The sequence below is a fragment of the Lygodium microphyllum genome, chromosome 26 (genome assembly GCF_053477565.2).
Source record: "Lygodium microphyllum isolate KBCC chromosome 26, Lygodium_microphyllum_v1.1.10, whole genome shotgun sequence".
NCBI classification, from domain to species: Eukaryota; Viridiplantae; Streptophyta; class Polypodiopsida; order Schizaeales; family Lygodiaceae; genus Lygodium; species Lygodium microphyllum.
Window position 1 is genome coordinate 118,259,733 of NC_141160.1, and position 25,397 is coordinate 118,285,129.

The 25,397-nt window shown below is 39.4% G+C and overlaps 1 protein-coding gene across 4 annotated transcripts in view; it reads right to left on the reverse strand.

Annotated features, from left to right (window-relative positions):
* Window positions 1–1,638: 1,638 nt before the first annotated feature.
* LOC148013742 (Ribosomal protein S5 domain 2-like superfamily protein) overlaps window positions 1,639–25,397 on the reverse strand; it is a 46,714-nt gene continuing 22,955 nt past the window's right edge. Inside the window, exons 3-10 of one of the 4 annotated variants that reach the window (XM_087667586.1) lie at window positions 10,964–11,064; window positions 8,936–8,956; window positions 3,507–3,579; window positions 3,332–3,399; window positions 3,088–3,220; window positions 2,522–2,610; window positions 2,325–2,384; window positions 2,107–2,242 (exon numbers count right to left, since the gene is read on the reverse strand). In XM_087667586.1, coding sequence (XP_087523712.1) covers window positions 2,355–2,384; window positions 2,522–2,610; window positions 3,088–3,220; window positions 3,332–3,399; window positions 3,507–3,579; window positions 8,936–8,956; window positions 10,964–11,064 — 515 coding nt within the window. In that variant the 3' untranslated portion in view covers window positions 2,107–2,242; window positions 2,325–2,354. Of the gene's footprint in view, window positions 2,385–2,521; window positions 2,611–3,087; window positions 3,221–3,331; window positions 3,400–3,506; window positions 3,580–8,935; window positions 8,957–10,963; window positions 11,065–25,397 lie in introns of all 4 variants that reach the window. The other 3 variants (XM_087667585.1, XM_087667584.1, XM_087667587.1) reach the window with 3 other exon arrangements.

A 25,397-nucleotide genomic window follows, 5' to 3' on the forward strand; every position in this document is an offset into this window, starting at 1 on the left:
TTTTGATCCTCTTCTTCCTTGTACAATGCTTGTCATATCCTTTTCACTACTTTCATTAATAATCCATGTGAGATTTTTTTGATCCACTTCTTGCTTCCGCAAATCTTATGATATTACTTCCAATAACCTTGTCAAGTTGTTTGATGTTTTCCAATTAGATATTAGCTTTTATGAATATGTTATTTACTTCACTTGGGAGACACCATAATTTTTAGAGTTTCAAGTGTATCTATTCTTGTGTCACAAGCTGCTTCATCCTCTTGTCAAGATTAACACAACTTTCTTTCTCTATTGCTCCACAATTAAATTTAATAGATTGGTATTAGAGAACATTAAGCCTCCGTATATTGTTGATTCACCTCTATTGCATCCATGTTCCTAAAGTCACAACAACACATTGATCAACACACTAGTCATCCCACACAACAATTGTTTAGGTCAATTTTTTTCTCTCTCGCCCATCATCATCTTTTGCTTTGGTTGTCATCTACCACTTTAGTTGTCACATATTACGTTTTTATATATGTTACATATCTCACAAGGATTGTCTACCATGTTAACTTTCTCAACTTGATTTTTTGAGAATAGGCCTCTCTTCCCTTTTTAAATATTTACTTGCCAATTATCATAATGACTTGCTCTACATTGCATGTTCACAAGCAATATTAACACATCACATTTGTACATGCATCCCTCTTTTCTTCTCCAATACACACAACTTTCTCTTATATCCAAACTCTTATCGAATTAAAGGGGGAAGAAACATCCCTTCAACAAACCCACATTCAACTTTAACACGTGGAAATGAGCATGGAGCACTATAAGCAAAAATAAGATAATTGTAGTGATAGCAAGAAGCTTGACTAAAAAATCTCCCATGACAACTAAAGGGCTCATCAAATCAAACTAGTACATTAAGTCACTTGACTCATTGCATTGAACTCAACGAAACTATACAAGAGATTTTGCGCTAAAGTTTGTAACGAGCGCAAATGGTGGCATGGCTCCTTGTTTTGATAAGCTCTTGAGGCATATAATCAAGTCCAACATGAGAGTTTCATGTTGAGGTCATATACTCCAAAGTAAAACTTCACATCACAATGTCGTGAAATAAATGCATCCTTTTCTTGTAATTAACTCCTTGCACGCAAAAAGCCACTTTGATATGTTAATTTATTTTATATTTTGAAATTGGCTAATTCTAATGTAAAACATTTTCACCCCTTTCATACTAGATTGGAAGTGAACATTGCTATGAATTTAGCATAATCTACATTTAGTTACGATCATATCAAGGCCAACTCATGCAATTTATTTGGAGTGAAAGAGGAGATTCATCCCTAGTTTAATAACGGACCAAGAAGACAAAAAAGCTTCATATGCATTTGAGTGACATGATAACATGTGGACTTTAACAAGGCAATGTGGTCACTCTTATGTCATACATGAATCTATATCACAATTCATGATCAGTTCACAGAGTCAATAAAGCCTAGAGAGTATAGATCTATTCACTTCTTAGCCTACTACACCCACGAGAAGACTTTAAGTCTTGAACTACAATACATTCTCAATGTTAAGAAGCAAATGTTTGTTGCAAAATCCTCACAAATATTTGACTCAAGATAATCAAGAGGAAAATTTTCCAAAAACCTTTATTCTATAACTCCATATTTGCTCATAGAACAAGAATGTACTCATTTGCAAACAACTCGTGGGGTTCTTCATGCTTGCACATACATGCAAAGATACCACGATTTGTTTAGGAGGTTTTTAGAAAGTATTAAGAGCTAGCTCAATGGGGTAATCATTTGCTCATAGAACAAGAATGAGTTCTCATTTGCAAACAACTTGTGGGTTTCTTCATGCTTGCCCATACATGCAAAGATACCACGATTTATTTAGGAGGTACAAGATCAATTATTGCAATCAAGACGTACAAGATCATGTTCATCCATAGCTAATCCTTGTTGGTCGCTCACTGCCCATATGTACCAAGGGTTTGACTCGGGTGTAAAAGGAACAAACACACATTTCAATAGCTAATCATCATCATACAATTGCACCATTGCTTATAACGCAGGCCAAAAGATTTTCACCTCAAACCAAGGAACACAACCACCCACACCCTGCCAAAGACCAGCCCCTCTTGTGCTTATATGCCAATGACAGGCAATGGTCTCACCTTGCAGAGGACCAACCACTCTTGTGGTTACACCCCGATGAAAGACAATGGTCTCCTCTGTCCAATTTGTGTATACTTCAGAGTTGATCCATGAAAATATATATTTCTTGCCAGCATTGCGTAGAATAGCAAAATTTACCTGTAAGGAATTAGATTGACCAAATAATCATCAGGTTGAAGCCCCCATCTCCATTCCTCTCTGTTTATACACAAAAAATTTGCTTGGAATCATTGTTCCCCTATAAACCAGCCGAAGTGATCCACTAGATTATGTTGGTTACAAATTTGCATGTCAGCAAACACACACAGCTGAGTAAGGTCACTTGTTTTCAGTACCTGTGCACGCTCAAGACTTGTTCTTGCAAACTCAGCAACCTTCGAGCTTGCTGCTCGACCTCTTTCTAGGCAGTTGAGATAATCATCAGCTGCACATCAATACACTAGGATTTCATACCAAACCAAAATAATATAAATATTATATGGAAACTTGAAGCAAAAGGATATTCGTATTCTTCATCATCATACTGAAAATAACGTCCACCACTTCATTATTGCAATCATCTATTGACTTTGTCTATAAAATTGGATAGCAATTTGCACCTTAGCATTTAAAATCAGTTACCATGTTTTCTAGGTATGCATCTCTCTGCTTCCATATGCAATAGCATGTCCAAGGTCTCACTATATGATAATAGTTGCAATTTTACAATACTAATGCTTGGTCTCATTAGAGCCACATGAACAGATTGCAGGTTCGCAAACAAGGAGCCCAATGACACAGATGGCCTTCAACTTCATTCTTTATCTGTTTCTCTCTTCCTCGTGGCCTTTTAGGACGTTTGCTCTGCTTTGTTTCATCTGCCAAATCACAAAACAAACAACTCCCGCCGCAGATTACATACCAGAAATGACACCTCTGGTGACAGACGAAACAATTCCATGCTCCATAGGTTCACTGTCAATTGTACAAGCAGGTATAGATGGAACAGATTTAGAGTGTCCTGGAAACACAAGGCATGCATACGAGGGGTGTTCCTGTAAACCAAAAGCACCCATGAACTGTAAATATGAACAAAGAAAGTATCACTCTAACATGCCAAAGAAAGGGGGAGTCCCAAACAGTGCAGTGAAGAGGCAAACGATTACTTTTTCCTCTTTCTTGGTTGGATCAAGACAAATTTCTCCATTTGAATCAACTGAACAAGTTACAGCAGCTGCAAGAGTCAAAATGATTAACTTTTATTTCAATTTTTATATAGGTGCTTGAAGATCAGATCACTGCAACAGGTAAGGTACGTTAAAACTAGAATAGCCATCCTACCAACAAGACCCTTCAACGGTATTCCAGCATCCACGAGTGCAGCACAAGATGCATTTATAGCACAGCCCAGTAACTTCTTGAAGTCAAGGTAATGAAATAACACTATGTTAGACATACACAACCTTGAGGAAGAAGAATCAAAGCTCTCCAAACTTTATTCAGATCAACAATCAAACTGGCTACAAGTGTGACACCTTTGCAAAATAGTTTTGAAAGAGCCATCATTTTGTGAGATATTGCACCATGGGCACAGTCTGTTGTCCATGGCTCTTTTGTTCAAGGGGTACATTTTGCAGCTCACTCTTTTATGATATTTTGCTTAAAAACAGTGAGCCATAGCAGCTGATGCTTGAGAAATCTCTACCAATGTATGGTACTCAGCTAGTACATGTATGTCCATGATCTTCAACAAAGGATTATCAGTCTCTTATCAGCCATCGATACTCAGCCTGGGTGGAGGTGGTCTTTCCCTAAAATTTAACTATCTGCCAGGTATTGCTACGAGTTTGGGTAAAGTGGTTCCATCAAGACAAATAAAACCGCTTTGTGTATATTGGGGGGATACTGAAAAGATTAGCTTCCAGCAATATCTGCTGAGGTCGAGAATATTGAAGGCATGGGTGTTGAGCTACCAAAATGTGCCTCATAAATAGTATATCTTGATGGCATTTTTCTGGCTCATTAAACAGCCCCAAAAAGGCATTTATGCCATTTTGCATGAGACATGAGACTTCTGCTAGCTCCAATATGTTCTACAAAAGGGGCTCAGTGTGCACGTTTATCCTTCCAGCCAGCAAATGACCTGCCCCAACTTGATATGTGGCATCCTACTGCTGCACTTTGATCAGGACCTACCTCAGACTGCTGGTTTCTTCAGCTACAGATCTGGCTTTCGCTGGTACACCTTCTCAACAGCAGATTCTACATACTAGACATCATCCACACATCATTACAGGCTGTACACTGCTGTGTTTTACCTTTCCAGCCACAAAGATTGCTGTTTCAACACCTACCCTGCAGTTCTGCTGTCCTCGTCCCTCTACATCAGATTTACTACACCAACTAGCTCTCAGTTGCTATGTTCCATCATCCTCAGCTCCAGTCTATTGTATCAGCATCTTGGATGTTTGCTGCACTCAGGATCCATTCTTGGATGACAACACTCTCCAGCACACTCCCTTATTCATTCATTCATTACTTTCTTCTTTCTTTTTCATTCTTGTCCAAGTTCTCTCTGTTGTAGTCATGTTTGTACACTTAAGTGTTTTCTCCATGCAAACCCTTGCATATCTTCACAATGGCTGCCCATTACTTCAAGTTGACATGAGGTGTTTTTACTAGTGTCCCTATCTATTGCATTAGCCTCCTTTGAATGCAATTCCACCATGTGATAATGTAGTACAAAAGAAAAAAAATTAGTCAAATGCAAAAGCAACCATCAAAAAATTTGCAACCACGATTTTGCCACCACAACTCATTTCTCAATTAGAGTTGGTAATTGTAAGTTATGTCCTCCTGCTATTTTAATAACAGAATCTTCGAAAGAAAGTATAAATTGATCTGAGTTAGACATACCCGCTAGTCCTATGCAAGCAAACCTACACCAAGGGAATAAAGGCAAAGATAAAATGTTGCCTGCACCAACAACTGTAAATGTAAATTCAAAACTATAGTGAAAGTCCAAGGAAAATCTGGTTTCAATTGGCTACAAGCCCCTAAGAAACCTCTTTCATCTTGTAAACACGTCGTGTTGTCTTGCAACTGCCATCAATATGAATGGAGCAGCAATCTGACCTTGAACATTATTCATTTGCACCCAGAAGAGCATAATCAGCAAGAATTGGCTGGTTAGTATGGTCATTGAGCTAGTTATGATATTCTCTATGCTCGTTCTGGTTGTTGTTGGGAGGTTCTAATGCTTGTTCATTTATAGGGGTTGTCCATAGGGCATTCTCAACAAGAAGCCTTCCATTATGAGGATAACAAACCCATATCTCAAAAAGCATCCCCCCACCCCCCCCAAAAAAATAATAATAAATAAATAATCAGTGTATTCCAATGTAGATCCTCACATCTCTATGAGGGGGAAGGAAACCCAAGGGAACATTTAGTATAATGCACCATCCAAAATAGCAAAGATGTAGTTGCAGCACTGTGGAGTGTAAAAACACCAATGTGCAATGACTAGAGCATCATGCATGATGAATCTGCCTTGATGCAAGATCCTATAAGCACTATGCATCTAAGGAATCCTCAAGGACACCATTGCATCCTAGGCTCCCCTCATTGCATTTCATGATCCTTCTTGACGACAATGATCATTCAATGTTTTCCATATGGTCAGATATTTGACTTTGCAGCAGTGTATGCTTCTTGAGCGCTTTTAATCATGTATGAGCCACTATGGAGTGATGGTACGTGCTGCATACAGACCACTATGGTTGATTGTGTCTGTAAAATGTGGATAGATTGGGTTCAATTGCTTCCCAAACATGCTCCATTATGGTTGAGTCTCCTCTTTATAATGGACATGGATGAACCTTTATAGACATCAGTTGTCAAATAGCAGTAGTAGCTACAGTGAGCATGATGATTTTCACTTTGGTTCAAAGAGCAGTGATTCCCTTGCACAATCACATCTATGAAGACATAAGACTTGGTTTCATTTTGTACAACACATCCAAACAATCATCTAAGGCCATGAAAATTAGCTCTTGAGAGAGGAAAGGAAAATATTACATGAGGGCCAGCAAGTGGGTCATCAGTTGATCACTCTTACTCAATTTCATGATCTGTATAATTTGAGGAAGAAGCTCTAATACATGCAAATTATATCATATCCAAGAATGAGTAAACATGAATTGAACAAATGGATCACTAGAAAATGACAAAAAGATTCTCAGATAAGGGATGTATTCGAAGAGATTCTTTTAAATTTCCATATGTCCAAGGGGCAGAATGAGTATTTGGTTATTATAAGGAGTGCACACATAAAGACTCTCACCGTTGACCATCATCTGGCTGCCCCTTCCAAATGTGCCACCATTGTGAGGCTCCCAATGATACTCCCAAACCTCTAATCATGACAACATAGGCTCCAATACTTGGTCATTGGGCAAAGCCTCCAAGCCTGCCACAACACATAGCTTGGCCTCGATGATGAAGATCGGGTCATGCATCTCTGCCTCATACAATAATTGGCAGCCCGGCCTTGGGCAAGCAGAGATGCCTTGCAATGTGCCCTTCTTTGGGTATATCACTAGGCTGGGAAGGCAGATACAGATGACCAGGATCAGAGTGGTGCCAACTGCAACTCAACATTGGACTCCCTAGGGTATATCACAACCTAGGAGATTGGAGGACAATTTTAGAGTGTAGACTAAGAAAGATTTCACTCCTTCTTTGGTTACTAGCGCACAAGAGTTTAGCGATTGTACATGGCTTGGATACCCTGTCCATTGCACTAAATCTGGGCAACATTTGTGTCCATCCTCCATTCTGGGGGTACCACCTCTAATGCTCTCTGTTATGGCTTTTGCACCTTCGATGCCTCCAAATCTCTGCCTCTGTATATGAATTGGCAGCTCAAAAAAGCAAACTACTTCCCCACTAAAGAAGTGATCTGTAAAGAGAATCTCCCCCAAGATGGGAGGATCCTCTCTCCAATGGTGTGGCCTCTCACTGTCCTGAGCAACTGCTTGAAGAGGAATCGCTTCCTCAACATCTCTTGAACTATGGTGGCTGGGTCATTCTGGTGAAGGCCTAGAAATACTAATCTCCATGCCTGTATAGTAGATGCAATGAATCTGACCTCAAAACTCTTCCCAACCCCTAGCTCAGATGTGCTGAAGTATCCAATGTGTGCTAGGCTGCCATGGTCCTCCATGGGGAGGAGCAATGGTCTCTAATCTCCATACTAATAGCTTCTTCCATGGCTCTCACTTGGAAGAAGACCCCTAACAATAAGCTTCACCATCAATGCTCTATCCTAATTCTCAAACCCCAAACCGGCTATAGATCTAGGCTGAATGATAACATCCCAAGCTACCTTAGCCCTTGCAAGGCTACCATCTCCACCCGACCAGATGAAATTCCTGAGGAGTCACTTCGCCTGGCCAATGCATGCAGTTATATACCACATGATGGCTATAAAAACCTGGTTTGCCACTACCACCCTGCTTGCTCATGATACCCTCATTGTATTCCAATATAATAGCTTTTGCCTTATGCTAAGTAGGAGGGGTGCCGACTACTGCTCTAAAGAAATATCAATGCCTACATTGCAATCTAAGTATCTCACTGAAGTCTGCCAGGGACCAAACTGAAATTCTCGTGTGGCTTCCAATCTAGATGATGAATGTCACAAACCCAAAATCTATAGGATTTGTGCCAATTAATAAGAGCTCTTGAAGCTCTACAAAAGACCTCCATCACAGCTATAAAGGCCCTAAGATTCTCCTCATCCCCATCCAACTAAACAGTTGTGTCATCTGCAAACTCTACATCTAGCAACTCTTCAAACTCTCGGATGGGAGGTCTGATACCTTGGATATCTATAGCTCTATCACTCAAGGAGCTCATGGCCTCTGCAACAAATAAGAAAAGAGAAGGTGCAAGGGGACATCCCTGTCTCACTTGCATTTTTATAACAAATCTGGTACCTCTAGCCCCACCAATAAGGACCTACTATGAGCTGATGTTGTTTCTCATTCCTTGTTCCCGGTTCCATATTGCTATGGGTTATGTCATCAGGACACAGGTAAGATGATGCTTAAATGACATGGTCGCTCAATACCCTCTGCATCATATCCCTTCATTTGCTCATACTCAGCCTAAACTGCCTGTTAGAAGAACTCATACTAGCATCAAATCCCATGATCTGCTTTATACTCGGCTTCTAGACTTTTGGGAAAGAAAGCCTATACCTGGTGGATAAGTCTGCCTGGTACAAGGCCAAAACCGTATGCTTAGGAGGACTTTTGAGCATGATTTTCTTAAGGAATCATCTCCTATTAAATGAGCCAGAATGAGCATGGGCTTCTCAGGACCATCCAGGCATATGAAGCCTAGACTGTGAAAAGTCTTGAAAGGTATTGCTTACAGTTAAGGCCGCTTCAAAACCTGGATACAAGGAGAATTCCACACTGGTGGAAAATGAACAGCTTATCAAGCTGTTAACCCTGAAATTGAGAAAGGCATATATAAGTGAAATTAGAGCAATTAATGTAAACGTGACAACTCTCAAGGGGCTGCTTTCTCCATCATGATATCAATCACCTTGCTCTTTTCCTAACTTCAATCGTTCTCATTCAAATCAACCTTCTATTTACAAACCTTGTCACACCATAGTACAAACTACCCAAAGATGAGTGCATGCCTTACGAAGATATAATATTCCCTGACTGAAACAAATCTGCAGAAAAGGATACTCCTCCATCATCATTCACCACCTACGAACAACAACCAACAAAAAATGAAATCTGTGGCATCATTATGACTCCTGTTTCTATACATAAATGCCACCAAGAATGCACAAGCAAATAAGTGGATGGATGGATGAAATGTTCATTACTAAAGGTCTCAAGCAACTATGAGATGAAATAAGAATTATCATGCTTTTATGAAACATATCAAAATGAAAACAGAACATAGCTGCGTACAAAGCTAAAAGGCTAAGTTCAAAGAAATGAAATAATGGGATGGTGTCAAATTTATGGCAATGATAGACTATGGCTCTAGTATAATGTGAAGAGTAAAAGCATGGGAATGGTGCTCGACTGATATGCAGTGTCATCAACTACATTCTCCAACGACATCTAACAAAGGAATCTGGTGCAACAAATGTCAAATAAGTAGACAGATGTCAAAACACTTCAGGTTTTCTTTCATGTACTTCAGAAACGTCTAAGAGGTCCACACACATTAAGCACAGAGAAGTTATTTTTCATGCATCTTTATTACATGCTTGCTTTCTACAATTATCATGCATTACTAACTGGTCGGCTTTTTCTCATGCATGAATGTCCATGAGGGTGTGTGGGTTGCCCCAACCCACAAAACAATAGAAAGGTCAACTTCAATATGCTTGTTCCTATGCGTGAACATTTATATTCGTTATTTCTTTTCTGTGCTATAAAACCCACTAGCTACTTCGACATATTTCAAAAGTGCCAAAGCAAGATCTACCATTTATAGGGGTGTTTCAGCTTTGATCCCTAATGTCGCACACAATAACAGATTGAGAATATCATTAGGCATAATTTTCTTGAGAAGCGTACAGCTCGATGCATATATAACCAGAGGATAACAATATGCTTGCATAAATGACACATTAACACGACCCCAATTTTTTACAAGTTGGCTGCAGTAGATGCAGCCACATGGATCAGGTCAGCCAGATTTGGGAGTCTTCTGCTATAAATAGCAGCCATGCAGCTGCTGTCGTTGTTCAGATCCATTGCCAACCTCTCTCTCTCCATTCAGCCTGCTTTATTCTCTCTTATCACCCTGATCAAGTGTCCTCACTGACACCTCGAGCTACATACAGGGATTGATCGGTCCTCTTTGTATTTGGCATTCACTTTCAGGTCAGTACAGTCTATTGCTTCCATTCTCTGCGTTCATTTCAGTCTCTCTCTTCCCTCTCTCACCATGTTCATGTTTCTATGTACTATTATGCACTTTCACAGAACTTTGTAGGTGGCTACTTCATACTTTGATTCCTAGATCAATGTGTGTCTCTCCATCAAACACACCCAATGTTCTACATCCATGAGGTGAAATGCATCCACATCTCATAATATGCCCGTTCCTTCCACAACACATTTTTTAACGCAGTTTCCATTTGATTTGCTACAGTTCTTCATCACACAGACATTCATTATGACTTTCATATTTTCCATATTGTGGTCTTGGATCTTGCAAATATCCTGAATCACTTCCATGCTGTTTTACTTGTCAATGTCCTTATTCATATCAATGCTGCTCCAAACAAAGGAATATCTCTCTATTTTATCCCCCACATGTATAACTACAATGCCTTATGAGAAAGCCTGACATCATGAATAAAATGCCATATACTAAATGAGCAGCAAATGTCATCCATTGTGAATATGGATTTGACTTACTGAAGACAGGGTCATCCAGCCAGAAAGAAAGAAAGAGTATATTAACGTCTCTAAAAGGGCAATGTCGCCTATGAGACAAAAGCAATACATAGAATGATGGTATGTTTCTCATCTGGTACGAGAAAAGATGAAGAACATACCTATAAGACTGAAAAGTGAAATAGTGTTCTATAAAAAGAAAGCATGTCGATGATCTAAAAGTAAAAGTAGAAAACGGAAAACTGTCCATCAATGAGATGTCTGTCCTCTAAGGATCTATACAAACCAATAGAAGAAATATTGCAAGTTGAACACAATAAAAGCGTACATACACCTTCAAAGGCTTTCTACCTGAACAATAACAGAGATGGTGGTATTTGGATGCATTGCTGAAATAATTATATGCTCCAATGTTCTTCTCAAAATTGACTCAGCTTCTTTTTCAGCAGTACCTAGGAGACCAATGGAACTTGTTAAGTGTATAAAACGTGCAACAAGACCCAGGAGATCAATGGCCAGTAAACAAGATTATCAACCAATGTAGCAATGCTGTTGATAACTAAATCAAAGGTTGAATCACAATAAACTTCAATATAGATTGCGTGATAGTTGCAGAATGATAGTGCAATGCACGTTCAATGACAAAATCTACTATCAAATAACGCATTGCAACATAGAAGAATTCGGCATTGATAGCACTCAAAACCATGCTAGACCACTGTAAATTTCTTATAATTTCTGCTTTGAAAGATGTACAATCTTACATGAGCTAAACCATGATTCAAAGCATAGCAACTTGCAGATCATCTTTGCAATTGTCCATACGTATGTGAACACACCTATGTGTCTGTGAGCGTCCGTGCACGCGCACATGTCTGTGTGTGCGCGCGCGTGCAGGGTTGGCATCAAACTATTATGGCCAGGTGAAACTCTAGATTTGCATCTTATATGTTTGAATTATCACTAGGCAAAATGTTACCCCTCAAACAAATGACAAGTTGTGTATCCGATAAAGTGAGGGTCAAATGTGACCACTGAAAGTTGTCTAGGTGGCCTTACATGTTCGATTGTGACTCGTCCAATCTATCATCATAACCTAGACATAAATCTTCCTTGCTTTGATCTTGTGCACCAACTGAAATTGATAATTTAAGTCAACGGCAATGGAGCTTTTATGGAAAACTAAGAAAACTAAATAAGGTATCAAACTAATAGCTATGAACAAGGCTTGCTCTCCAAAATTGCATTGCAGATGATTGTTGACAATCACTATCATATATTGACATGCAAATTGGCTTTATTGCAAAATTTTGCTAATGCAAAGCAACCTTGAACTAAGATGATGGCTGCTTATGCACAAATTCCAAATTCTTATTGTGCATTAGTTAATTAGATGTTCATCCATAGGATTGGATTTTGGGACACTTTCAAGGTTCCATCCTTGTGTCCTTTTGCTACAAAATTAGTTGTTAGTTGGAAAGAAGTCTTTTCACACATCAATTGGACAAGTAGAATTGATGTTGAAGGTAATTCACTTCACCTGGAGAGTTAACATTGGAGCAAAGTTTGATCCTCCTTAGCATGTTGCAAAACTAACAAAGGCTCATTTTTTGGCAATGAGAGGGGTTTATAGAGCAACTGATGTTCTTACTCCCAAGGAGCTGTTATGACATTTCCTCAAGCTCAAGGGATGTATGATTTGGATGGCCTCTTTGGATTTTGATCCAGAATATGCCTCAGCCTGTTCAAACAGTTCCCCATTTCAAATTTAAAGATAGATTTGCACAGTTAGAGCATTTCATATAATGGAACAAAACTATTCTCCTCATGAAATGACAACCAGAAGAATGTATACCTTGCAAGCAGAGCCTTTGATATTTGAATATGTCTACTCCCCTTGGCATTGTACAGATTCTCTGATTAAATGGCATTGGAGACTTTCAAAATCTAGAACAACAAACTGCCACATAAGGGGAGGCTTTTCTTGCAGAGATATAGCCTTGTGTTCTATGCCAACTATCAGAAGGATTGCTCCTACTAAATCTCGTAGATGTGGTGCTTCTCATGAGACCTCTCCACAAAATTTTTGGCACTGCCCATAATAGCAAGAGCTTATTCAGCAAGCATCTTCTTCTCTTAACACTTTGTTGTACTTCTTTTGGATTTGGCAAGTTCTAATGGCTCTTTGGATCTTTCCAAGATAACTTCAGGCCTTATGCTACTTTCTTTGATGAGGAAAGCTTTTGGACACTCTAGACAATAAGAAAACTCCACACTTGCCTACTTTTGAGTCTACTTTTTTTTTCTCTATGCTTACTTGAGAATATCTCTACATCAATCTCTTTTCTAAAAGTCTTCCCCTAAACAATTCAATGGATCTCAATATGATCTTCTTCATGAGTGCTTTTGAACTTTTTTAGGTTGCACTCACCTACATGTGTATGGATGGTGTAGCAACTATTGTGACCTATCTAGGGGCTTGTTTGTTGTTGGCTTTAATCACGCTATCTTGTTCCTAAGGTCTACATTGGATCAGCTCTATGCATGTGGCTCTATGCATGCATGCATGTGTGTGCATGTGTGCGTTTGTGTTATTTTGACAACAAAAATAAGAATTCTTATTTGAAAAGAATGAATATGGACACTTCAATTGTATGGCACTCTTCCTCTGAACGGAAGTATGTTTATGATACTCTTTTGATGATTTCCCACTTAGTCATCATAGTTACATGGTGTGCAGATGCACTAGCGTTTGAAGAGAAAACCTGCTATGTAGGAACAGCCATATGACTAACAAATGAGCAGAGATATAAAAGATCAGCAAGGGTTTTCATCTATGATGTGGCTGCTCCATGGCTATAAATTATTCACACAACATGGATCACTAATAGTGCATAATGGTGCAAGATATTCTTGATGTTCAAGGGCTTCAATAAATTTTCTCTTTGGTGTCACACTTTTGACCTTTTTTGGGTTTTGTTTTTTCTGTTTGTGAATATTGCTTTTGCATGCTGGCCAGATGGCCTTTTGTATATCTGATTATTCTTTAATTTCAATAACATTTATGAAATGAAATCCTTAGCTGCCTAAACCTTTTCCTTTTTGCAGTCCAAGGAGCTCTAGGCTGAAACGACTATACTCTTCCTATTTACTTTGCATTATAAGATTTAATTGGCTAGTTGTATTTGCCCATTTGTTTGTGAATGGACTGTCATACTCATTCCAAGCTTAGCATCCAACTGCCTAAAGACCAACTCTCCAAAAGTGGCTATTAAACTTTCTATCTCGATCTGAAACTATATTTGTCAAAAGACCATACAATTGATACTAGTCCTTAACGAACAATTTAGCCAGTTTTGGAGCTTCAACATCAAACACCATTAGAATAAACTTCGCCATCTTGGTTAACCTCTCTGCGAGTACCCACACAAGGTTATATCCCCTCTGTCTCCTGGTTAATCTGACAATAAAATCCACGTTGATATTGTCTCATTTTCCAAACGAATTTCTATTTTGATATTGGATAAAGAGTCCTGTTGTCTTAAGCATTTCACCTTCAGTGACCTAGGTTTATTACATTTGACCATACAGTTCAAGATATCATTATATACTCTAGACCAATAAAACCACCTCTCAACAAGACCATATGTCTTGTTAACACCTTGGTGTCTTGACTCCCGCATTATGGCACTCGTAGAGTATCCTGTGCTGTAATTCTTGATTCTTTGGGACCCCCGCTCAGCCCATGCAGAAGAGTAAATAGCCATCATCTATGGCAAAATTCTCCCATTCAAATCTGTCTTTAGAATTCCTTAATGTTCCTTCTTCATTGAAAACCCATACAATTCAATCTCTTTTTTAATGCTCTCCCATATTTTGAAATATCTAAACTGACCATGATATTTTCTCTTTCAATACTCAAGTAGATGATTGGTGAACTAAGTAAAACATAATTCACTTATCATGGATAGTCTACTATAAAAGCTTAGTGGACTTATTAGTTTCCTTTTTAGTACCTTAACCGATATTCAAAACCCTGAAGATCTTTGGGCCATTTAGAGTTACAGCCCTTCAAAACGTTATGATCAGCAAGCCACTTTCTTGATCAAACACTGTCATAACTTTGGCACTAGACAAATAGTGCCACGGGCTCGGTGATAGAATCAAAATAAACCCAAGAAGATCAGCAGCTCTTCAAATTCCACAGCCATTCTAAAATTGCCCATAATTTTCTAAATCCATTGCAATTCTGTCTTTAGAAATGATATGGCCAAGATATTTGACCTCTTCTACAAAGAATTCACACCTGAAACATCTTTCTCAAATGCTCGGAGTGTTTGTTCTTACATCTGCTACAGATAAGGATGAGTTATAACATTAAGAAATACCACAACAAAATAGTCCAAGTAAGGCTGCAAGATACTATTTATGAGCTTCATGAATATGGCTAGTGTATCGGTAAGAAAAAAACACATTACCATGTTGGAGATCAATGCTCCACCCTTCATGAAACTATGTAGGTAATTGATGACTCTATCTTTGTGAGCCCTCCATATGAGGCAAAGGGATTTATGAACAGCACATTCACCTAGTAGGTCCTAGTTTCAACACCAGATGGTGGCCAAGTGTAGCCAAATAGCTAGAAATAAAACCACTGCAGAGGTTGGTACATTGCCTGCTTGGGTGCATACATGAGTAGAATCATTACTACACACCGTCCTTATTCGCGGGCCCCATTAACGGTGCAGCTTTTCCCACCAGCCTTCTTGGGAGGAGTGGGGAAATTACATGATTACAACTTAGTTACAGCAGTAACATTTATTACAAAATTGAGAAATGCAAATTAACTTACAATGTTGGCCAACAATGGACACCCTATTGGCCCCAAAACTAGTGCACCTTTCGGTATTTCTTTAACTTAATTGATGAAAAAGTTGATGTACAATGGAATCCCTTTCCGTATTCCAGCTCCCCTTGTCCAAAATGACCAACAAGCCTTCAATCTCATTTGCCCCTTAATTCGGGCAATCAATTGGCCTTCGCCCGCTAGTCCCTCCACTTGAATTGGACTAAAAATAGTCTTGGGGCTTCCAATTTCTAGCACGCTTCCCAATGCTACTGCCAAACCCTAATTTCTACTGCAAACTAGGGTTTACAACAAAGAAATCTTAAATTTCTCAGCCTTTGGTGATCTCAATGCTGTAATCTTCAAAGCAAGGCTGTAGAATGGCTAGGAGATAAGAGAGAATGCTGAGGGGAGAGAAAATTCAAACTTTCTTCGCAAAGAACCGAAGAAAATCAATCATTTAAACCTCCTTGTCTCAACAGCCCCTATAAATGTTGTCACCTATTGTTCATTGGTCTTCTCTTGCCCCTGGCTGCCTCAGAAGGTCCTCCAATGACTACAAATCAAACCAATAGTATCTCCTCCCTCTCTCTTGCAAGCTAAATGCACTAAAATGCATCTTTCCAACCTCTAAAGACGTTTTTCAATCTTGCATGGGCATTTTTTACAAGTAACAACTCTCTTAAATGGTTTTTCCAACATTATCCGTGATTAAATACTAATTTTTAATCTTTAAATGCTGAAAATTAATCTAATAATTATTTCGATGCCCAAAAAAATAATGACTTGCCAATAATTAAATTAACTAGGCAATTTCCATTCTCGAGTGTCTCTGCATCATCTTTGACCATCAAATTGATATTAGGTACCATTAAACGCCACTCCTCTAGTGTCATCAACTAACACTTATGGCCAAATGAATGACCTGGGCCAACAACTAGCACTAATCCCAATTACACCTCACAAATGCAACATTTACTTAAACCATATAATTAAAAATTAATCCACATGTTAAGTGAGGTTTTAAAAATACATGTTCTCATGACAGCTCTTCCTCTTAAAATCCTTGCAATCATCCTTGATTGCACTACCAGATACCTCAAAAGCAAAATAGTAAACTAGAATTTCCACAAGGCACCATAGTTAACACAACATTGCACATTGTTACTCAACCATTCCATATACCCAACACATGCTGAAAATTACCAACCAAGATAACATAACATAAGACTCACAAAGAATCTCAAAAACATTGCCAAATTATCATGTGACATGTCTATTTCTCATGAGCTCAACTCATCTGGCAAAACCAAACCATAGCGTAGCATAAACCATAGCTAAAACATCAATGGCATCATAATATATGCTATTGTCTATGGAACCAAATGTAAACCATTGAAAACTAAGCATAATCTGTTGGGACGAGTGCACAATGAAGTGCAAGACAAAAGTGAAGCAAGAGCTGTGTTGAGAGAGAAAGTGAAAAAATCCCACGACGAGTGTACCATTTGAGTGACAATACACAAAGAATAAAATGTATTTATATGTTAGGGTAAAAATAAGGGTGTATTCACACCCTTATTTGTATTTACACCCGAAATAAGGGTACAAATAAGGGTGTATTCACACCCGAAAGTTTATACACACTAAGATTAAGAGACTTTATATCCAAAGGAACTTTAGTTGAGTGACGATACACAAAGAATAAAATCCTTTTATATGTTAGAATACAATAAGGGCGTGTTCACACCCGTAAGTTTATATACACGGAGATTAAGAGACTTCATACCCGAAGGGATTTTGCACCCAACAACCTCCCACTTAAAGGTGCGAAGTGGTATCTTTAAGCTAGTCAACTCCCACTAATCAAATGCTCATGCTAAGCCTTTGCAAGAGTCTTAGTAAGAACATCTGTCAGGTTATCTTGAATTTTGACCTTAGTCAGTGTGACAAGACAATCATCCAAGATCTATTGAATGAAGTAGTATCAAACATCTATGTGTTTGGTACATGCATAAAACATGGCATTCATAGCTAGACATATAGCACTCTAGCTATCATAACCAAGCACTAGATTACCGGAAGAAATACCAAAATTCTTGACCAAACGGCCAAGCCAAATAGCTTCCTTAGAAGCTTCTATGGCTAAAATATGTTCAACCTCTGTAGTACTTAGTGCCATAATTTTCTACAACCTTGAACACCAAGAAATAGCCCCACCAGCCAAAGTAAAGACATACCCACTAGTAGATTTTCTAGTATCAAGATCTCCTGCCATGTTCAAATCACAGAATCCATGCAATTCTAGTGTACCCTTTCCATAACATATACACTTTTCCAATGTACCTTTTAAGTATCTAAAGATACATTTCATTGCTTCTCAATGTGGCTTGCCAGGGTTAGACATGAATCTACTAACAATTCCCATTGAATGAGCAATATCAAGACGAGTTGCAAGCATGACATATATCAAAGAACCACAAGCTGATGCATAAGGTATGCCCTTCATAGCAATAGCAGCTACATCATCTTTTGGACAATTAGCTTTGTATGTGGCAATAAAGGCACACCAAGAGGCTTAGCATCAACCATATTAAATATGTCAAGTACTTTGCTGATGTACTTGTAATGTGAGAGAAACAACAGGTATTGTCCTCTACCTCTTTTAATGCGCATGCCTAAAATATGTTCATCTACCCTCAATCTTTCATTGAGAAGGCTAAACTCAACTACCTTTTAAGAGCATTTAAAGTACTCTTATGCTTTCCTCCAATCAACATGTCATCCGTATATAAGACTAGCACAATAAGGCTTCTATCATCAGTCTTTTTAGTGTATAAGCAATGAGCTGCATGACTGCGTTTAAATCCATGGCTAAGCATAAAAGCATAAACTTTTTATACCACTGTCTAGGGGCTTATTTCAACCCATATAAGCTACATTTCAGCTTACAAACTAAATGCTCTTTCCCTAGAATAGCAAAACCTTCGGGCTCTTTCATGTACAGCTCTTCATTTAGATCACCATGAAGAAAACCAATCTTCACATCCATCTAACCCAACTCAAAAATCCAAGGATGCAGTGAGAGGAAATAAGACACAGAGCGTAGTCATCTTCACCACTGGTGAAAAAAACCTCTTGGAAGTCTATGCCTTTCTTCTGTGTATAGCCCTTAGCAACCAAACGCACCTTCTACTTGGGCTTTCCATCAATACATTTCACCTTGTAAACCCATTTATTAGGAATAGCTTTTCTATCCTTGGGAAAAGGTACAAGCTCCCATGTGCTATTCGCATACAAAGACTTCATCTTTTCCTGCATAGCAAGCTCCCACTTTCTCTTGTTTTCACATGACTAAATGTCAGAGGCTCACCTTCATCAATCAATAAAATGCAATCCAAAGATGGCTGAAACCTTTGTGCCTGCCTTTTGACACGTGTAGACCTTCTTACCCAATGATTTGTTTTGTTAGGCAATGAACTTACATCCTCAGGTATGTGCCATGTGCATCACGTGTGCTAAACAACCTTGCACATTTGATTAATATCTTAATCAAATGTTATCAACAAGATTAAAGCATCTCAAAATTCACGTCCCCATGACAGTGACGCAAGCTTCAATACTGTTGAAATTTCATGGTTAGAGATGCAATGTGACTTGGTAAGTGCCAACTACTGTTAGATTAGTCATCCCCTAGACTAGCATTCTCAAGATGCAGTTGGTGCAATTAATTCTCACATTTCCTGTCAGTTATTTGGGCATCCTTTTCAGCAGGCACTAGTTTCCGGGTAGTTTCAGCAAACAGTTCAGCGCCATGTGGGCAGGCTGATCAGATTGCATTTATTGCAGCATTGACAGCGGCCAGATTAATGGTATTTTGGCCAGATTTGGCAAGTCGGCCAAATCTGGCAGCAATCAGCCAGATTTGGCTGGCCAACCTGCCTATTCTGATGCATTCTTTTTGTGCTATATATAGCACTTGTGCAGCCTGCCCTCCTCACTTCTGTTTTCAGTTTTGGTGAGAGAGATCTGCCTCGAGGAGATACACCAACAAGCCTTGTACATCTTCCCTCTTCATTTCAGCATTCATTGACTGCAGATTTGTGCGTTCTTCTCTCTTTTCTCTCTCCCTCTTCTCTTGTATTCATTGTATTTTGGTCTTGTCCATGTGCTTCCACATTCGTTGCACTCTGACATGGTATTAGACCAGTGTAGAAGGAACAATTGATCATGGGCAAACCTGATCGGGAAGATTCTTCGCGACAAAAATTCATGTTTACAACTTATGAAGGCTCATGTGAACAAGTACAGCACAGAGGAGCGAAGTTGCTGTTTTTTTGCAGGCCCTTGTGGTGAAGGAGAAAAGGCTGTGTTTTCAGCCTTTGGAGCAAATTTTGAGTTTTCATTGCCTCTGGCAGGTGAAACTCTTTGAGGATGAGCAAGAAGCCCTAGTAGGCATCGGCACCATGCACAGAGTCAAAGGGGGATACCCTTGTTTTTCTAGAGATCGTTCCATTTACAATGTCAACTGAAATTGACACGGAGTTTTTGACTATTATGGACTGTGAGATCCCCCTGTTGCCGGCTCTTCCTTCAGATCAAAAGCTTAATGGAGAGAATTACTTCATTTGGCGCGGAATGATGCTTGCCATCCTAGAGCCTTATGATTTGGCGGAGCTCGTGATTGAGGCTACAGACCATCCTAGAACCTATGATGCCTCCAAGCTTTCTGCAAATGAGAAAGCAGAGTTGACATACACATTGGGACAAATTGAACGCCTACATCCGTTCTTTCCTCTTTCTCTCTTGCACTCCAACCGTCATTGCTCACATCAAGAACTTGACCGTGGCTTGAGAGATATGGTTGGAGCTAGATCAAATGTACAATCAAATGATTGTGATAAACTGAGTATCTTTGGAGGTTCAAATGAGGACTTTGAGTCCTAACAAGTCTTCTTCTATGCAAGAGCATGTCAATAAGCTTCAGCAATTGTAGATGCAAGTCCAAAACACAAGGAAGGCGATTACTTCAAAGGACATGGTGATAACTCTTCTTTCTTAGTTACCGCCCCAATTAAGTGCATTAGCCTTGATTGCTTCAGGGTGGACAAAGACCCTTAAGTGGAAGGAGTTGAAGCGGGACAAGAAGTCCAAGCATGACAAAGCCAAGGACAAGGAGTCTACTTGCCACATCTATGGCAAGACAAGTCATTGGAAGAAAGATTGCTTCAACAAGGACAAGAAGGATACCAAGAAGGAGAAGACTGCGAAGGACTCAAGAGCAATGGTTGCTCCTTCATCGGCCACCTTCCTTCATTTGGAGTTGATAGAGAATGTTCCTTCAACAGCCCATTGATGCATCAATGATGGCCCCACAATCTCATGAGTGGATTGCGAACAATGACACTTCCACCCACATGACTCCTCCTTCCGATGGGATTGCCCATATGCATCCAATGGGATTGCCCATCAATGATGACCCCACAATCTCATGAGTGAATTGTGGACAATGACACTTCCAGTCACGTGACTCCTCCTTCCGATGGGATTGCTCATATGCATCCGATGCATGGGCAAATCCTTGTAGGGGACAATTCTTCAGTCCCTATCAAAGGCAAGCGTGATATGCAACTGATTCCGGATGGGCAAGTCCTCTATGTGCCAAGTCTTGGGATATCATCTCCTTTCAGTGAGCAAGATCTATGCTCTTGGTTTGATAATCGAGTTTGATAGGACTCCTTCCAAGTTCATGATGGCATATCTAGACAAGTTCTTTGTGTAAGACATGAGGAGAATGGAGCCTACAAGATGTGATCTTCTTCTACCTTTTCTTCTCTTCTTCTTTCTTCATCGACTTGGACCAAGCTTTGGCATGCTCAGTTCGACAATCTCAACTATGAGTACCCTAGGAAGGCAACTCCTAGTCAATTGATACATAGGTTGCCACAAAGTGGAGTGAGCCAACCAACATGTGTATCTTGTATTTGTGGCAAGCATCATAGAGATGCTATTCACAACAAGCTAAAGAGCTTGGAGCTTGTTTTAACGAACTTATATGGACCCATGAGGATGGAGTTCCTTAATGGGAGTTTGTATTTTATGCTAATTGTTGATGATTTTAGCAAGATACCATGGGCATATTTCTTTGCCTTGAAGTTCGAAGCATTCTCACACTTAAAGGATTGGTTGATCTTTGAAGAGAATTGATTTGGCATGAAACTCAAGACCCTGCATTCTGACAAGGGAGAGGAGTTCCTCTCCCAAGAGCTAACTCGTTTTTGTATAGATTGTCACATTCACCAAGAGTTTTCCAATACAAATACCCCTCAAGAGAATGGCATATTGGAGCAAAAGAATCACTATGTGATCGAGATAGCATGGGCTATGATGAAGCATTGACAAACCCCTCAATGTTTTTGGGCCGAATCAATGGCCACCATTGTCTACATCCTTAAATCTTGGTCTTAGAGCCTCAATGAAGACTATTCAGATTAGAGAAAATAAATAGTGATGGCTCTCCTATCAACACGATATCACCAAAGATAAAGAAGAATCCGAACTCCTCTTTTGTGATTAAGGTTGACTCATCCTTCATGCAGTGCAAATTGGATAAATAGGAGATTATTAGTGCACCAATATCCCATGTATATTGTAGTAAAGCATCCATATAATGATTCCAATTTATATCCTTGATTTGAACTTCTATCGAACAACACTCCTCAAGTTTTTTCAATATATCCCATGTTACATTGTCTGGTAACTCCTCAATAAATATCAAATTATCCGTATTTGATTATTATTTTTTAGATTGACGGTCCACACATTTTTTTATCAATTTAGTATGTATAGTTTCTCAAAGTATTTATTAATTTAAGTAATCTTTAGCTATTTATAAAAAAATGTTGAGCTTTTAGAAAAAACATGGAGCTTTTAAAAAATACTAAGAAATAAAAATAAGTTTGATTTAAAATTTAATTATAACTATTTACCTCGATCATGGTTGGTATAACCCCTTTTGAGGCTTATTTTGGACAAAAACCAAATGTCTCTTATTTCATGATATTCAAGCGTGATGCCCATGTTCACATCTCAAAGAAAAAGAGATGCCTATGTCTCTTATTTCAGGATGTTCAAGTGTGATGCCTATGTTCACATCTCAAAGGAAAAGAGAGATAAGTTTGAGCCGACTTCCAAGAAATAGGTGTTCATGGGATATAGTTCACAGTCCCAAGGATACAAGCTTTACGATCCCACTTCCCTAGAGGTGTACATGAGCCGAGATGTTTGGTTCGTGGAGTTTCTAGCTATAGAGGGGAGTGTTGAGCATCCCATTCTTGGAGATCCCAGAGACAGTTGGGCACCTACTCCTATGCCTTCGAAGCCTTTACCTATAGAGGGGAGTGTTGAGCATCCCGTTCTTGGAGATCCCAGTGACAGTTGGGCACCTACTCCTATGCCTTCGAAGCCTTTACCTATTGAGGCTCCACCCTCAATGGAGGAGCTGACTACTTCACCACTGAATTGACCTGCAAAGACTTCGGCAAAGAGAGAGCAACGAGGAGAGTATTGACCTCCCCATTGGGCTCGAGATACACTCCGTGATTCAAGGATTGAGGGAGTACCTGAGGAGTGGTGATCGCAGGATGGCCTGCAGCATTCTTGAAGGAACCAAGCACACTCCACTAAGCTTGTTTATACGAACTACTATTTTGATGACCCGTGCCATGCACAATAGGGAGCCCATCTCCATGAAGGAGGCTTTGCAATTACAACATTGGAAGAAAGCTATGGAGCAAAAGTTGGATGCTATTGAGCAGAATGGCACTTGGGATCTTATGCCTAGGCCCATTCATAGGAAGGTGATTGGTGTTAAATGGATCTTTAAAACCAAATATCATAGTGATGACACTCTAGATAAGCACAAGGCACAGCTTATTGCAAAGGGCTTTGCACAACGGCCAAGGGTGAATTTCCATGACATCTTTGCATCTACAGCTTTGATGGCTACCATGAGAGCCATTCTTGTCTTAGCCAGCTATAGGAGATGGTTGGTTTATCAACTAGATGTGTGAAGGGGAGCGAGAGTACCCAAGTGGTGTGTGCAAAGAAAATGTGGTGTATTCAGCATAGAGAGTATAAAGAGAGTGGAGACTCGAGTTGGGTGTGTACCAATGAGGTACACACAAAGAATAAAATAATGTATTTACACTTAGGGTACAGTACACGCACACCCACAAGGGTGTGATCACATGTACAAGTAAATTTATACATGGGAGTAGCAAAGGGCCTTTACGCCCAACAACCTCCCACTTAAAGGTCCTTAGCGAACCTTAACCAACTTCCACTAATCGGATGCAATGCTCATGTTGAGCCTTTTCAAGACTCTGGGTGAGAACATCTGCACGGTTATCTTGTGTTCTGATCTTAGTCAATGTAACTAGACCATCATCCAAAACCTATCTGATAAAGTGATAGCGCACACCAATATGTTTGGTACATGCATGAAACATGGCATTCTTAGCAAGGCATACAGCACTTTGGCTATCACATCCAAGTACAGGTATTTTGGTTAGCAACCCAAAAACCTTGACCAAACGACCAAGCCAAAAATCTTCTTTCGAAGCTTCAGTGGCTGAAATATTTTCAGTCTCAGTGGTAGAAAGTGCTACTATCACTTGTAATCTAGAGCACCAAGAAATGGCCCCACCAGTTATGGTAAATATGTATCCGCTAGTAGACTCACGAGTATCCAAGTCATCTACCGTGTTTGCATCACAATATCCCTGCAGATCTAATGTACCATTTCCATAGCAAATACATTTTCTTTGTGTACCTTTAGGTACCAGAAGATGCATTTTAGTGGCAACCATAGCATATATGAGTGACCCACAAGCTGAAGCATAAGAAACACCCTTCATAGAGCTAGCTGCCTTATCATCTTTTGGGGAATCTGCTTTGCTAAGCTTAAGGTATGGTGGTAAAGGAACACCAAGTGGCTTAGCATCTACCATAGAAAAACGATCAAGTACTTTGCTGATGTACTTTTCTTATGAGAGAAATAAGAGTTGTTGCTCTCTATCTCATCATACGCATGCCCAAAATGTGTTCAGCTGCACCCAAGTCCGTCATGGAAAAGGCTAAATTCAGCTGTCTTTTTAGTGCATTAACCTTGCTTTTATACTTGCCAACAATAAGCATATCATCCACATAAAGCACAAGGATTATAAGGCTTTCATCATCAACCTTCTTTATATATAAGCAATGATTTGCATTGCTTCTTTTAAACCCATGTGAGAGCGTGAAGGCATCAAATTTTTTATACCACTATCTAGGAGTTTGTTTTAAACCATACAAGCTTCTCTTAAGCATGCAAACCAAATGCTCCTTCCCTAGCGTAACAAAGCCTTCCGGTTGTTTCATGTACATCTCTTCTTCTAAATCACCATGCAAGAATGCAGTTCTAACATCCATCTGATCAAGCTCAAGATCCATAGATGCTACAATAGCAAACAATACCCTGAAGAGTGGTCATTTTGACAACAGGTGAAAAGACTTCTTGAAAGTCGATCCCCTCTTTTTATATATAACCCTTAGCCACAAGTCTGGCTTTGTATTTGGGTTTGCCATCCACACACTTGATTTTATAGACCCATTTGTTAGGAATAGCTTTTCTATCTTTGGGCGATGAAACCAAATCCCAAGTATCATTTTGATACAAAGATTTCATTTCTTCCTGCATAGCTAGCTCCCACTTTTTCTTTAACTCACATAATAATGCCTCTTTATATGTAAGAGGCTCACTCTCATCTGTGAGTAAATGTAGTCCAAAGAGGGACAAACCTCTGTATAGGTCTCCTGACACGTGTAGACCTTCTCACCCAATGATCTATGTTATCAAGCAATGGATTTGCATCCAAAGGAATGTCAATGACCTCATTA